Raw genomic sequence first — 14,276 nt, 5'->3', positions numbered from 1 at the left:
GAAACTAACAGTGTGTCCAAAATGGAAGCCTTTTCCCTATATAGTGGACTATAGGGATTGGATTCCCTGCAATCAAAAGCAGTGCATTATAAAAGGTTTCCAGTCAAAAGTAGTGCACTCTATAGGGAATAGGGAGCCATTGAGGATGCATCCTAAAAAAGGGACTGATTTCCTATCAAATCAAATTTATTTATATAGCCCTTTGTACATCAGCTGATATCTCAAAGAGCTGTACAGAAACCCAGCCTAAAACCCCAAACAGCAAGCAATGCAGGTGTTGAAACAAGTTGGCTAGGAAAAACTCCCTAGAAAGGCCAAAACCTAGGAAGTAACCTGGAGAGGAACCAGGCTTTGAGGGGTGGCCAGTCCTCTTCTGGCTGTGCCGGGTGGAGATTATAACAGAACATGGCCAAGATGTTTAAAATGTACATAAATGACCAGCATGGTCAAATAATAGGTCTGGGACAGGTAGCACGTCTGGTGAACAGGTCAGGATTCCATAGCCGCAGGCAGAACAGTTGAAACAGGAGCAGCAGCACGGCCAGGTGGACTGGGGACAGCAAGGAGTCGTCATGCCAGGTAGTCCTGAGGCATGGTCCTAGGGATATCACCACTGGTCCTTGCCCCCTCCCTCTCTCCCGCCCCCTCTCTTACCTGGCAGGTCGGAGAACAGGAGGATGCACTCGTTAAAGCCGTTGGCCAGCAGGCGGTCTCGGAGCTGCTGCAGGATGGCCACGCCGATGCAGAAGGGGAAGGAGCTGTTCCCCAGGAGCAGGGTGTCCCACAGGTGGAAGATCTTGTGAAGGGGGAAGACGTCTGTAGAGGAAGAGATCCATCAATCAAGCAAATGTATTTAAAAAGCCTTTTCTACATCACCAGTTGTCACAAAGTGCTTTTACAATACACCAACCTAGTCCATTAAAGACATGCAGAAGCAGAAGGGAGAGCGAGGGAGAAGAGGCGGAGGGAGGTCGAGGGCGAGGAGATGGGGAGGGAGGGCGAGGAGAGGGATTAGAAAGAGGAGGAAAGGTAGAAGGATATACAGATCGTTAAGAGGGGACCCAGGGAGACAAGATAATGATTTATAATTCAGCCATTTGGCAGATGCTCTTAACCAGAGACAGAAAAGTGCATTACAAGGTTCATTTAACAAATAGTAATTGCAAGTACAACCTTAGTAGCAGTAAAAAAAAGTAAAAACATTGCAGCTATAAGTGCTTTTTCAGGTTCTCAAACTCTAAGCACTTTACATTTCCTAAGGCTGTATACAGTATGGGCTGAAGGGGGACTGAGTGTCTGGCTGTCCAATAGTTTCCAAGAAGGCCCATATATGGACTGATGGACACACTAATAGTGCGGGACATCACATAGCGGTTCGCCATTGACCTGTGTGGAATGGGAAACCTTCTGTACAGGTCTTGGTTATGTTACGCCAAATACAACTGCATCCTGTACCATCCCACGCTTTATTTTTATTCCATTTAGCTAATCTAATGTCCTCTACCTGTTCCTAAGAGGCTCTCACACATACAGTACATTGGATCAAAACAACATCCAACTGTTAATGTCATAACCAATACCTAGAAGTGGATACTAGGCAAACTGTATGTGTGGGAGGTAGGACTGGATGGAGAGAAGTGGGAGGACTGGATGGAGAGGACCGGGAGGACTGGATGGAGAGGACCGGGAGAGAAGTGGGAGGACTGGATGGAGAGGACCGGGAGAGAAGTGGGAGGACTGGATGGAGAGGACCGGGAGAGAAGTGGTAGGACTGGATGGAGAGGACCGGGAGAGAAGTGGTAGGACTGGATGGAGAGGACCGGGAGAGAAGTGGGAGGACTGGATGGAGAGGACCGGGAGAGAAGTGGGAGGACTGGATGGAGAGGACCGGGAGAGAAGTGGGAGGACTGGATGGAGAGGACCGGGAGAGAAGTGGGAGGACTGGATGGAGAGGACCGGGAGAGAAGTGGATGGAGAGGACTGGATGGATGAGAGACCGGGAGAGTGGTAGGACTGGATGGAGAGGATGGAGAGGACCGGGAGAGGAGTGGGAGGACTGGATGGAGAGGACCGGGAGAGGAGTGGGAGGACCGGGAGAGGAGTGGGAGGACTGGATGGAGAGGACCGGGAGAGAAGTGGGAGGACTGGATGGAGAGGACCGGGAGAGAAGTGGGAGGACTGGATGGAGGACCGGACCTGGGGAGAGAGAAGTGGGAGGACTGGATGGAGAGGACCGGGAGAGAAGTGGGAGGACTGGATGGAGAGACTGGGGAGAGAAGTGGGAGGACTGGATGGAGAGGACCGGGAGAGGAGTGAGAGGACTGGATGGAGAGGACCGGGAGAGGAGTGGGAGGACCGGGAGAGGAGTGGGAGGACTGGATGGAGAGGACCGGGAGAGAAGTGGGAGGACTGGATGGAGAGGACCGGGAGAGAAGTGGGAGGACTGGATGGAGAGGACCGGGAGAGAAGTGGGAGGACTGGATGGAGAGGACCGGGAGAGAAGTGGGAGGACTGGATGGAGAGGACCGGGAGAGAAGTGGGAGGACTGGATAGAGATGAGTGGTAGGACTGGAGGAGAGGAGTGGTAGGACTGGGAGTTAAGCTGAGACTCTTCAGCACATTAACAGTCCACTGAGCAGCCGGTGGGTGTGAGTGACGGGCAGAGTGTGTGTGTGTGGAGGCAGGGAGATGGACCTCCGACACTCTCCTCAACTGGGTGCATTAGCAGTCAGGAAGTAGGATGGAGGAGAGGGGTGAGGGACTCACGCTGGTTTGGGAAGGATGGAGGGCAGGCTCAGACTCATAGCCCCTGGGAGCCATGTGTACGTGGGTGTGCATGCTTGAGAATTCTCAAGTGTGTGTGTGTGTGTGTGTGTGTGTGTCTCTTAGAATTCTTAAGTGTGTGTATTGTAGGATCTATAATGAATGGAAAACATACAGTGCATTCGGGATGTATTCAGACCCCTTCATCTTTTACACATTTTGTTACGTTACAGCCTTAATCTAATTTTTTCCCCTCATCAAATCTAGACACAATACCCCCATTGCATTTTTGCAAATGTATAAAAAAATATATAAATATTATATTTACATAAGTATTCAGACCCTTTATTCAGTACTTTTTTGAAGCTGTTTTGGCAGCGATAACAGCCTTCAGTCTTCTTGGGTAAGACACTATAAGCTTGGTAAACCTGTACTTGGGGAGTTTCTCCCATTCTCCTCTGCAGATCCTCTTAAGCTCTGTCTGGTTGGATGGAGAGCGTCGCTGCACAGCTATTTTCAGGTCTCTCCAAAGATGTTCGATCTGGTTCAAGTCCAGGCTTGTCAGAGACTTGTCCTGAAGTCACTCCTGCGTTGTCTTGGCTGTGTGCTTAGAGACGTCTCAGTCTGAGATCCTGAGCACTCTGGAGCAGGTTAACATCAAGGATCTCTCTGTACTTTGCTACGTTCATCTTTCCCTCGATCCTGACTTGTCTCCCAGTCCCTGCCGCTGAAAAACATCCCCACAGCATGCCGCCGCCACCACCACCATTCTTCACCGTAGCTAAAATGCCAGGTTTCCTCCAGACGTGACGCTTGGCATTCAGGCCAAAGAGTTCAATCTTGGTTTCATCAGACCAGAGAATCTTGTTTCTCATGGTCTGAGTCGTGTACGTGCTTTTTGGCAAACTTCTGGAAGGTTCTCCCATCTCCACAGAGGAACTCTGAAGCACTGTCTGAGTGACCAAGGCCATTCTCCCCTCATTGTTCAGTTTGGCCCGGTGGCCAGCTCTAGGAATAGTCTTTGGTTGCTCCAAAATGTTTCCATTTAAGAATGGAGGCCATTGTGTTCTTGGGGACCTTTAGTACTGGTACCCTTCCCCAGATCTGTGCCTTGACACAATCCTATCTCGGAGCTCTACGAACAATTCCTTCGACCTCATGCCTTTGTTTTTGCTCTGACATACACTGACAACTGTGGGACCTTATATAGACAGGTGTGTGCGCCTTTCCAAATCATGCCCAATCAATTGAATTTACCACAAGTGGACTCCAAACAAGTTGTAGAAACATCTCAAGGATGATCAATGGAAACAGGATGCACCAATGCTCAATTGCAAGTCTTATAGCAAAGGGTCTGAACACTTATGCAAATAAGGCATTTCCATTTAGACTATAACGTAACAAAATGTGGAAAAAGTCAGGTGGTTTGAATACTTTCCGAATGCACTGTACACTTAGACTCAGTTTATTAGGTACCACCACCACATTCACCAAAATGGATCGCTCCTACAGTCAGTGAGTCACGTGGCCATGGTCTGCTATAAAGCAGGCAGACAGGTATCAAGGCATTCAGTTACTGTTCGAGTGAACGTTAGACTTTGAGCGTAGTATGATCAACGGTGCGAGGTGAGCCGGATCCAGTATCTCAGAAATAGTCGCCCTCCTTGGCTTTTCACGCACAACAGTGTCTAGAATTTACAGAGAATGGCGCGACAAACAAAAAACATCCAGTCAGAGGTAGTCCTGTGGACGAGAACAGCTCATTGATGAGAGAGGTCGAAGGAGAATGGCAAGAATCTTACAAGGTAACAGGTGGGCCACCAACAGACAAATAACAGCGCAGTACAACAGTGGTGTGCAGAACGGTATCTCGGAACGCACAACTCGTCGATCCTTGTCACGGATTGGCTATTGCAGCAGACGACCACACCGGGTTCCACCGCTATCAGCTAAAAACAAGAAGAAGCGGATCTCGTGGGCATATGATCACCAACACCGGACAATTGAATTGAAAAACATTGCCTGGAGCATGACAGCGAGTTCAGTTTACTTGAGTGGCCTGCGCAGTCCCCAAACCTCAACCCAATATACACTGCTCAAAAAAATAAAGGGAACACTAAAATAACACATCCAAGATCTGAATGAATGAAATATTTTTATTAAATACTTTTTTCTTTACATAGCTGAATGTGTTGACAACAAAATCACACAAAAATGTCAACAAAAAAAATTCAATGGAAATCAAATTTATCAACCCATGGAGGTCTGGATTTGGAGTCACATTCTGTGGTGCAACGTGGCGTTGGTGGATGTAGAGAGACATGATGTCCCAGATGTGCTCAAATGTATTCAGGTCTGGGGAACGGGCGGGCCAGTCCATAGCATCAATGCCTTCCTCTTGCAGGAACTGCTGACACACTCCAGCCACATGAGGTCTAGCATTGTCTTGCATTAGGAGGAACCCAGGGCCAACCGCACCAGCATATGGTCTCACAAGGGGTCTGAGGATCTCATCTCGGTACCTAATGGCAGTCAGGCTACCTCTGGCGAGCACATGGAGGGCTGTGCGGCCCCCCCCAAAGAAATGCCACCCCACAGCATGACTGACCTGCCACCAAACCGGTCTTGCTGGAAGCACAACCCCCACCAGTGGACGCCGGGCCCTCATACCACCCTCACGGAGTCTGTTTCTGATCGTTTGAGCAGACATATGCACATTTGTGGCCTGCTGGAGGTCATTTTGCAGGGCTCTGGCAGTGCTCCTCCTGCTTCTCCTTGCACAAAGGCGGCGGTAGCGGTCCTGCTGCTGGGTTGTTGCCCTCCTCCACGTCTCCTGATGTACTGGCCTATCTCCTGGTAGCGCCTCCATGCTCTGGACACTACGCTGACAGACACAGCAAACCTTCTTGCCACAGCCCGCATTGATGTTCCATCCTGGATGAGCTGCACTACCTGAGCCATTTGTGTGGGTTGTAGACTCCGTCTCATGCTACCACTAGAGTGAAAGCACCGCCAGCATTCAAAAGTAACCAAAACATCAGCCAGGAAGCATAGAAACTGAGAAGTGGTCTGTGGTCACCACCTGCAGAACCACTCCTTTATTGGGGGTGTCTTGCTAATTGCCTATAATTTCCACCTGTTGTCTATTCCATTTGCACAACAGCATGTGAAATGTATTGTCAATCAGTGTTGCTTCCTAAGTGGACAGTTTGATTTCACAGAAGTGTGATTGACTTGGAGTTACATTGTGTTGTTTAAGTGTTCCCTATTTTTTTGAGCAGTGTATAATATTTGAGATGGACTGGGCTGTTCGCAGCATGAATGTACCGCTGTCCAATTTGCAGGAACTACGTGAAGCATCGAGTCATCATGGACCAACATCCCCGTGGAACATTTCCAAAACCTTGTAGAATGCCCTGAAGAATTCAGCCTGTTCTGGAGGAAAAGGGGGAGTCCGACCCTGTACCTAATAAACTGGCCACTGTGTATTTCTGGCCCCTGCCCAAGTGTCTGCTATCTGATCAGATTACTAATAGTGTATTTTGGAAAAACACTGGATCTTCTTATCAAACTCCAACTCAAATTAAAGTCATATGAAATAGATATTATAATACTACTATTCATGTCCTAACAGTACTGTTTCAGTCTGCTATTCCTTGGCGACAATAGGATCAAGCATAACGCTGCCACCCGCTGTTCACCTACTGCATGATACAGAACTGTACATCCTGAGTAGGCAAGTAATACTTTCAGAGGCTACTTCAGTTAATGACGAGCCACAATCATGTGATTGTCTTGTTGGCTGAATTCCAAATGGTATTCAGCCAGTAGACCAAAACAATGTCCAGTCTTTACGTGGCCGCATAAATGTTATAGGAAGATATTACCACAGAAGTAATAGACCAGCATAGAACGTAGAGCATTATACTAGAGTAGACTAGAAGAGTAGAATAGATTTGATTAGAATAGAATAGCCTTCATGGCAGCAGTTTCTGTGGTATAATGTAAACCCAGTAGACTAGAGACATTATCTAATAGGGTTGGTTATAAAGGTCACACTACTGTCAAAAGCAACTAATCCTTACCGTACTGGAGGCTTTGACCTTTCCAAACTGCTCTGTTATGAGTTCCAAATGCTGCTGACCCCACACCGTGCCAAGGCCTATAGAATACGCACACGAGCACATTCATAATAATAAAGAAGGTCAACTTACGTGTGAACATGGTGAGGAACCACGGAATGGCATAGAGCTGCAAGGTGAGAGAGAGGATCTAGTCAATGAAATAAAGTCATGCATTTCTACTCTGTTCTATACATTACAGTAGTATTCTTTATGGAACATTCCTAGCTATACACATTCCAACCCAAAACACATCAAATCAATGCCATACAAAATACACTAAACCATTACGTCGATTTCACTTTTTCAGCAGACATTTTGTAATTCAGCCACATCAGTCACAAACTTTGTCTGATCTGATGTCTGCTAAGTTTGCATAGCCTGTGTGTGTGTGTGTGTGTGTGTGTGTGTGTGTGTGTGTGTGTGTGTGTGTGTGAGAGAGAGTGGCAATAAGGACAAACTGCTGAGTACTTGAAGTCAGAGTTAGAAATGGCTAACAATGAAATATCGCTCTCCCTCTCCCTCTCTCTATCCTTCCCTCCACCCACACACACACCCTCCACAGACGAACAACGTGTGGGGGGGGGATATTGCAATGGAATTGATTTCAGCTGGTTAATTGAATAGGTGAGGAAAACGCTAAGCGGGGCTGGTAGGCTGCCTTCCTGGAGCTGGCAGACCCCCTCCATTCCCAAGGGTAATGAGTTACTCAGAGCCTCGGACTCCTCCACAGAGCCCTGGCTAGGCCTCGTGGGATTAGTTGTGGTAGAAAGGTGTGAATGGCAGCCAGGGAAGGGAGGGAGGGGAGGCCAAATTATATGTGGCCAAATTGAAAACAGCCTAAATTGAACAAGCGGGCCGGGGAGTCTAGTCTACGTGCATCATGGCAGTGGTGGTCCTATGGCTTGAAGCATTACAGGAGGAGACAGCTACCAGTACACTGGGCTGGTGACTTACGTGTATTTGACAATGTAGTAACAAGGTATGTTATTGTATAACCACCACAGCACACTACTTTGACACGTATACAGGGGAAATCAGAGGGTTCATGTTGTGGTTACTGGGTAGCCTAACATTTGGGCTTTTTATAGCCTCTGTACGAATTTATTACTTTGATAGAACAACACTCATGAAATCCCTCCATCTCTCCACACCCTCCGAACTTCAGAAGTTAATTATTTATGGTTTGGATAAGACTTCAAACATTAAAAGCTGTATCAACACACTGAGTTCAAATATCATTATCCCCGACCAGACTGGGAAAATAACGTTTCAATCCTTCGCCTTTGAAAGGGAAGTTAAATACAAATAAAACAGCGGTTCACAAGTGTCGAGATGACATCATTAGAAAACCACGCACTCGGTTAACCTCTGAAGAGGCGGCACGGAAGAGAATGTCCACCAGCATCGTTGCTTGACGACAAAGGAAGAACCATTATAAGAAAGATGCTCAACTTAATGCTTTGTAGCAGAATAACAAATGCTTTTGTTGAAATCACTATGTAGATGTGGACGAAACAAAAGTTGGTTCTTTAATTGTTTTAATGTGCCACATCCTTTATCTCCCTAAAGGAACCTGTAAAACACCAGCAGGAAAACCAGTGAAACACATGAATTGTCCTTATTTTCTCCCCACAATAAGTGTTTTCAGACAGGGACAGCCACATCTTCTAATCACCATGGTTTCACTGCTATATGGTCTGTGGTTTCTTGGGTTCAGGTTGTCAGTGTAAATGAGAAAAGGTTCTAAACTGACCCAGCTGGTTAAATAAATGTGAACTTGAAACAAAGTCAGTGTTTCCTACAGGAGTGGAGTTACACACGTTATCAAACCACTTCCACCATCCATCTTTAAAAACAGGGCACCATAAAACCGTGGCCCCTGTTTGATAGATTCAGCCGTTCTCTGGAAGAGGTCCCCAGGGCTGGTCCACTGAGGTGACACACATTCATCAGCAAGATAACGCCTTGATTAGCGCCTATAGAGCCTTTAACCTTGCTACGGTGTGAAGAGAGAGAGTTAGTGTTCTTGAACGGGGGATGGAGGGCCGGGTGTTCGACGACCTTATGGCAAGGCCAGACTGTCATTAGACCATAGAGCAGGCCAGGCTGTCATTAGACCCAGTATAAATTATCACAAATGTTCTGAGTGGAGGGAACTTGGCCTTGGCCCAAAACTGAGAGGGGCCAACGAACAAAAACTCTCAATGACAAGCAGGACTCTATTAGAAGGATGGGATAGTAGCGATTCTTTATCCCTGACCAGGGAGTCTGGGACTGGGCCAGATTCCAGACTTCTCCTCCATCCTCCCCATTGTCCCTCACCTTTCACGATCTAGAAACTCACAGAAGGAAAGAAACGTTTTCTAGTAAGGACCATTCACCACTGTTCTGCTGTCAGATGTACAGTAGGGCCCCTCCAGTTAAGTACTTCCCCCCTACAGTTCTGCTGTCAGATGTACAGTAGGGCCCCTCCAGTTAAGTACTTCCCCCCTACAGTTCTGCTGTCAGATGTACAGTAGGGCCCCTCCAGTTAAGTACTTCCCCCCTACAGTTCTGCTGTAGGACATCTGTGTATAAAACACTTTTCAGCTCATCCAATACAACTGTTCCCTTATCAGTTATATGACAAACAGCCCCCTCATGTCAGTTTTATGATCCTTCGGCACTGTTCTCCAGTCAGTTTTTACGTGAGGACGAAGCAGCCCAGACCGCATTTCAGTGCTTACGTCAGGTATGAATCCGATCTCATTGAGGTGGTTGCTGAGCTCCGGGTCGTGGAAGGCGATCATCTGGGAGAAGACGGTGAGGTATTCTGAAACCAGCACAGAGGGAGAGTTCAAACCTAGCGAGAAAGCAGTGGTGGTCCTATCTGAGGAACGCTACTCATGGGTGTCTGTTGCAAAACATTTATCTACGTTGTGCCATATTGAACAAGACCCAGAAGCTATTGTGACATCAGATTGGGCATTGTCTGTCGATATTTTGTACCAGGACTATAAAGAGATGTTTGTGTCGTGTATGGTCTCAACACAAAAAACGTAATTGAGCTTCATTATTTGTATTCCAAAACAAAAGTACACTCAAATCCAAGACAGACCAACATTGGTGAGATTAGATGAGAATGTGGTGGGACAATACACAACACTCCACATTGAGTTCAAGTGGTGTGTTTGTTGTCCCAGATCACATTGTGGGACTATATCTACAATGGACTAATGTAACAAAAGATAGTTTGGGTGGAGTTTTCCTTTGAGTAATAAGGCAGAGAGACTGTAGTATATTGTCAATATCACACAAAAAGGGTGTTATTAGACAACTCACTGGTGCAGTTCCATAAATATACCTACTAGTGGCACACATTGAACACTGACATGTTTACGTAGATTAAAGATTGTTTTACTGGGATGATGGAGGCTGCTTGTTATTCAAGTGTCACTGTACATGGAGGGACTCACCTTGGATAACGTGAGAGTTGTCCTTCAGGAAGAAGTTGTACAGGTATTTGGGGATGAAGGCCGACATGCAGGCGTACGCCAGGGCTGCAGACAACAAAGGGGAGGATGAGGTGAAGAGAGGAGTATCAGCGATACACATTGTACCTCTGCAAATCAACAACAACTCCCTGTTTTAAGAAGGTTTCAAATACTCTTACCTTCATTGTTGAAATTCAGCCAGAGAAATGGTGCACAAAGTGAATCCAAACCTGAACAAAACACAGGGTACCACCATAAACCACATCACCGCTGGGATTGAATTGGCTAGATTGAAAATGTATGACTTGACTGCAACCTAGTGGTCTATTGACCACAACACAGCACGGATGTGAGTCAACGTGTCAGATTGTGACAGCAGAGAGACAGACTCACCCTGCCAGTAGACCAGGTCAGGGTGAGACACCACCCAGGCCTTGAGCACACGCCTGAACTTCCTGTGGCCCTGTGGCGAGGACAGTAGCTCGTCATACTGGTGACAGCGAGGGATGTCCACCTCAATCTGGGAGGAAAACACACACACATTAGAAGTGTGTGAACCAAGGCATGTGAGGGATATATATCTGTTCAATATGAAATTATAAAAGTGCCAAAAATAATAACATTTGCCCATCAACTGATAACCAGTCCACAATTAGAAGAGCAGGTACCTGTCTGTCAGTGGGTATAGGAGTATCCTTATCAATGCTGTCATATTTGGCTTGAATGTCCCCCTGGAGAGAAAAAGGAATCGAATCAACCAAAATATCTTCCCATTATCATTGCATGGCACAGTATTAAATGAAAATCAGCAGTAAATCAAGTTCATAATCTCCATGGTTACCAGCTTTATTTATCTCTACAAACAAAACAATGTATTCCTCTCTATGGTTACCAGCTTTATTTATCTCTACAAACAAAACAATGTATTTCTCTTTATGCTTATCAATTTGTCCTACCTCGACTCCCAGGAGAGCAGCCCAGGCCAGTCCACGTATGAGAGGAGGAATGTCCACCCTCGCCTCCTTCCACACCAGGTTCTTCTTGTAAGGGTATGCCTGTGGGACAAACAGCACAACCAGATCATTTTCTAATCATAAGATTTGATTCTATTGTAATAATTTATCCAGATAAGTCATTGAGAAGACACTGTGTTTTACTAATCTGGTTGATATAACACATAGCTCCACTTCAATTCAACACCCGATATAATCAAGAGACACCAAGGCCTGGACACACCAATAGAAGACTTTAATAAATCACCAGACAGGAACACAAAGATGAGTAAGAGTGTGAGCTCAGGACAGGGTCAATGTGACTTTGGGTACTCCTCGTCTTTCTATTCCTGGAATCATTGGGAACTGGAGGATCTTAAAAAACTTGTGGAGGCAGAGTGATTGCATTTGTACTGGTTGTGAGACAATGGTGTGTGTGTGTGTGTGTGTGTGTGTGTGTGTGTGTTAGAACTCAGACCTTGAGGAGCCTGTCGAAGAGGATGATGCGGATGAGTTGGTACTCTGTGTCCCTCTCCCTGATGATGAGTGGCAGCGTGACGGTGCAAGACAGCTCATTGCTGCTGTTGGACTGGGACAGACTAGACTGTCTGGAGAGACAGAGACAGAAAGACACAGAGAGAGACACAGACAGCGAGAGAGAGAAAGAGAGAAAGAGAGAGAGAGAGCAAAAGGAAGAGAGAAAGAGAGCGAGCGAGAGCAGCATAGAGAGCGAGCAAGAGAGCAAGAGAGCGAGAGAGCGAGCAAGAGCGAGAGCGAGCGAGAGAGCGAGCAAGAGCGAGAGCGAGCGAGAGAGCGAGCAAGAGCGAGCGAGCGAGAGAGCGAGCGAGAGCAAGAGAGCGAGCGAGAGCAAGAGAGCGAGCGAGAGCAAGAGAGCGAGCGAGCAAGAGAGCGAGCGAGAGCAAGAGAGAGCGAGCGAGAGCAAGAGAGCGAGCGAGAGCAAGAGAGCGAGCGAGAGAGAGAGAGCGAGCGAGAGCAAGAGAGCGAGCGAGAGCAAGAGAGCGAAAGAGACACAAAGAGACACAAGAGAGACACGAGAGCAAGAGAGCAGAGAGCAAGAGACGAGCGAAGAGAAGAGAGCAAGAGAGCAAGAGACAGCAAGAGAGCGAGAGAGAGCAAAGAGAGCGAGAGAGCAAGAGAGCGAGCGAGAAGCAAAAAGAGCGAGAGCGAGAGAGCAAGAGAGCGATCAGAGCGAGAAAAGCAAGAGAGCGAGCAAAAGATAGTCTAGTCAAGAGCGAGCAATCCCTAGAGCGAGCAGTGAGAAAGAGCGAGCAAGAGAGCGAGCAAGAGAGCGAGCAAGAGAGAGACACAAAGATACACAAAGAGACACAAAGAGACACAAAGAGACACAAAGAGACACAAAGAGACACAAAGAGACACAAAGAGACACAAAGAGACACAAAGAGACACAAAGAGACACAAAGAGACACAAGGAAACAAAAAAGCAAGAAGGGAACATTACCTATCTTCATCAGTCATTGAAAAGAACAAGCCACAAAATGATAGTCTATCTGTCCTCAGCTCTCACATCCCTACTAAGTCAATACGTGACAAATGAGGAGTAAAAGATGAGGGGATTCTTACTCATCTTCCAATAAAGGGTAATATGCCTCTCCTGCCACATCTTTCAGTCTCTGAAAGAGAGAAGCCAGATTTTAATTCTCAACACAAATGTTCTGGTTAATTTCAGATTCAACCATGTGGAGAAAATAAACTACTGTGTGGTGTTGGTAGAACACTAGTCACTACAGTCCAAGTAGAGACCTGTTGTGTGGTGTTGGTAGAACACTGGTCACTACAGTCCAAGTAGAGACCTGTTGTGTGGTGTTGGTAGAACACTGGTCACTACAGTCCAAGTAGAGACCTGTTGTGTGGTGTTGGTAGAACACTGGTCACTACAGTCCAAGGTTTGTCCTGTTTGTGTGGTGTTGGTAGAACACTGGTCACTACAGTCCAAGTAGAGACCTGTTGTGTGGTGTTGGTAGAACACTGGTCACTACAGTCCAAGTAGAGACCTGTTGTGTGGTGTTGGTAGAACACTGGTCACTACAGTCCAAGTAGAGACCTGTTGTGTGGTGTTGGTAGAACACTGGTCATTACAGTCCAAGTAGAGACCTGTTGTGTGGTGTTGGTAGAACACTGGTCATTACAGTCCAAGTAGAGACCTGTTGTGTGGTGTTGGTAGAACACTGGTCACTACAGTCCAAGTAGAGACCTGTTGTGTGGTGTTGGTAGTCACTACAAAGTAGAGACCTGTTGTGTGTTGTTGGTAGAACACTAGTCACTACAGTCCAAGTAGAGACCTGTTGTGTGGTGTTGGTAGAACACTGGTCATTACAGTCCAAGTAGAGACCTGTTGTGTGTTGTTGGTAGAACACTAGTCACTACAGTCCAAGTAGAGACCAATGCACTACTAAAATGTCTTGCTCCTGTTATTGTACTGTAATGTTAAATCTATTAGTCACAGTGGTGTCCTCACGTTCTTCAGCTGGCACAGAGACAGTGTGACGGTGGTGTCATCCAGGAGGAAACTCCTGTCCCTGCCTTGGCCAAACGACTCGCCATCCTCCAGCAGGAAACTAACACAGAGATTGAATTCAACATTTATTCATCCGGATGAGAAACTATATAATAGCATGGATCTACTTAAATATAATATAGTTAACTAGTTCAGACGAAAACATTATTCTAACTTTGTGCTTTGCTCTATGATTAAAATAGTTAATAACTACTGGAGACAGTACAGTGAAAGGCATGTTGTATATAATTACATTATCTGACACAGTAGAAATGCCTGCTGTACATAACTACATTATCTGAAACAGTCTGGTAGAAAGACATGCTGTATATAACTACATTATCTGAGACAGTAGAAAGGCCTGCTGTACATAACTACATTATCTGAG

The 14,276-nt window shown here is 46.5% G+C and overlaps 1 protein-coding gene across 1 annotated transcript in view; it reads right to left on the bottom strand.

The window, feature by feature from the left end:
* Positions 1–14,276, bottom strand: part of tbck (TBC1 domain containing kinase) — a 62,883-nt gene that overhangs the window by 35,401 nt on the left and 13,206 nt on the right. The window contains exons 12-22 of the mRNA XM_064926605.1: positions 13,850–13,949; positions 12,955–13,004; positions 11,831–11,960; positions 11,317–11,415; positions 11,029–11,091; positions 10,754–10,880; positions 10,540–10,590; positions 10,343–10,426; positions 9,614–9,699; positions 6,978–7,014; positions 655–816 (exon numbers count right to left, since the gene is read on the bottom strand). Coding sequence (XP_064782677.1) covers positions 655–816; positions 6,978–7,014; positions 9,614–9,699; positions 10,343–10,426; positions 10,540–10,590; positions 10,754–10,880; positions 11,029–11,091; positions 11,317–11,415; positions 11,831–11,960; positions 12,955–13,004; positions 13,850–13,949 — 989 coding nt within the window. The remainder of the gene's footprint in view (positions 1–654; positions 817–6,977; positions 7,015–9,613; positions 9,700–10,342; positions 10,427–10,539; positions 10,591–10,753; positions 10,881–11,028; positions 11,092–11,316; positions 11,416–11,830; positions 11,961–12,954; positions 13,005–13,849; positions 13,950–14,276) is intronic.

Source organism: Oncorhynchus masou, chromosome 20 (assembly GCF_036934945.1).
Source record: "Oncorhynchus masou masou isolate Uvic2021 chromosome 20, UVic_Omas_1.1, whole genome shotgun sequence".
Lineage (NCBI taxonomy): Eukaryota > Metazoa > Chordata > Actinopteri > Salmoniformes > Salmonidae > Oncorhynchus > Oncorhynchus masou.
Note: the sequence above shows the minus strand (reverse complement) of the source record. Positions and strands in the feature narration are given on the sequence as shown.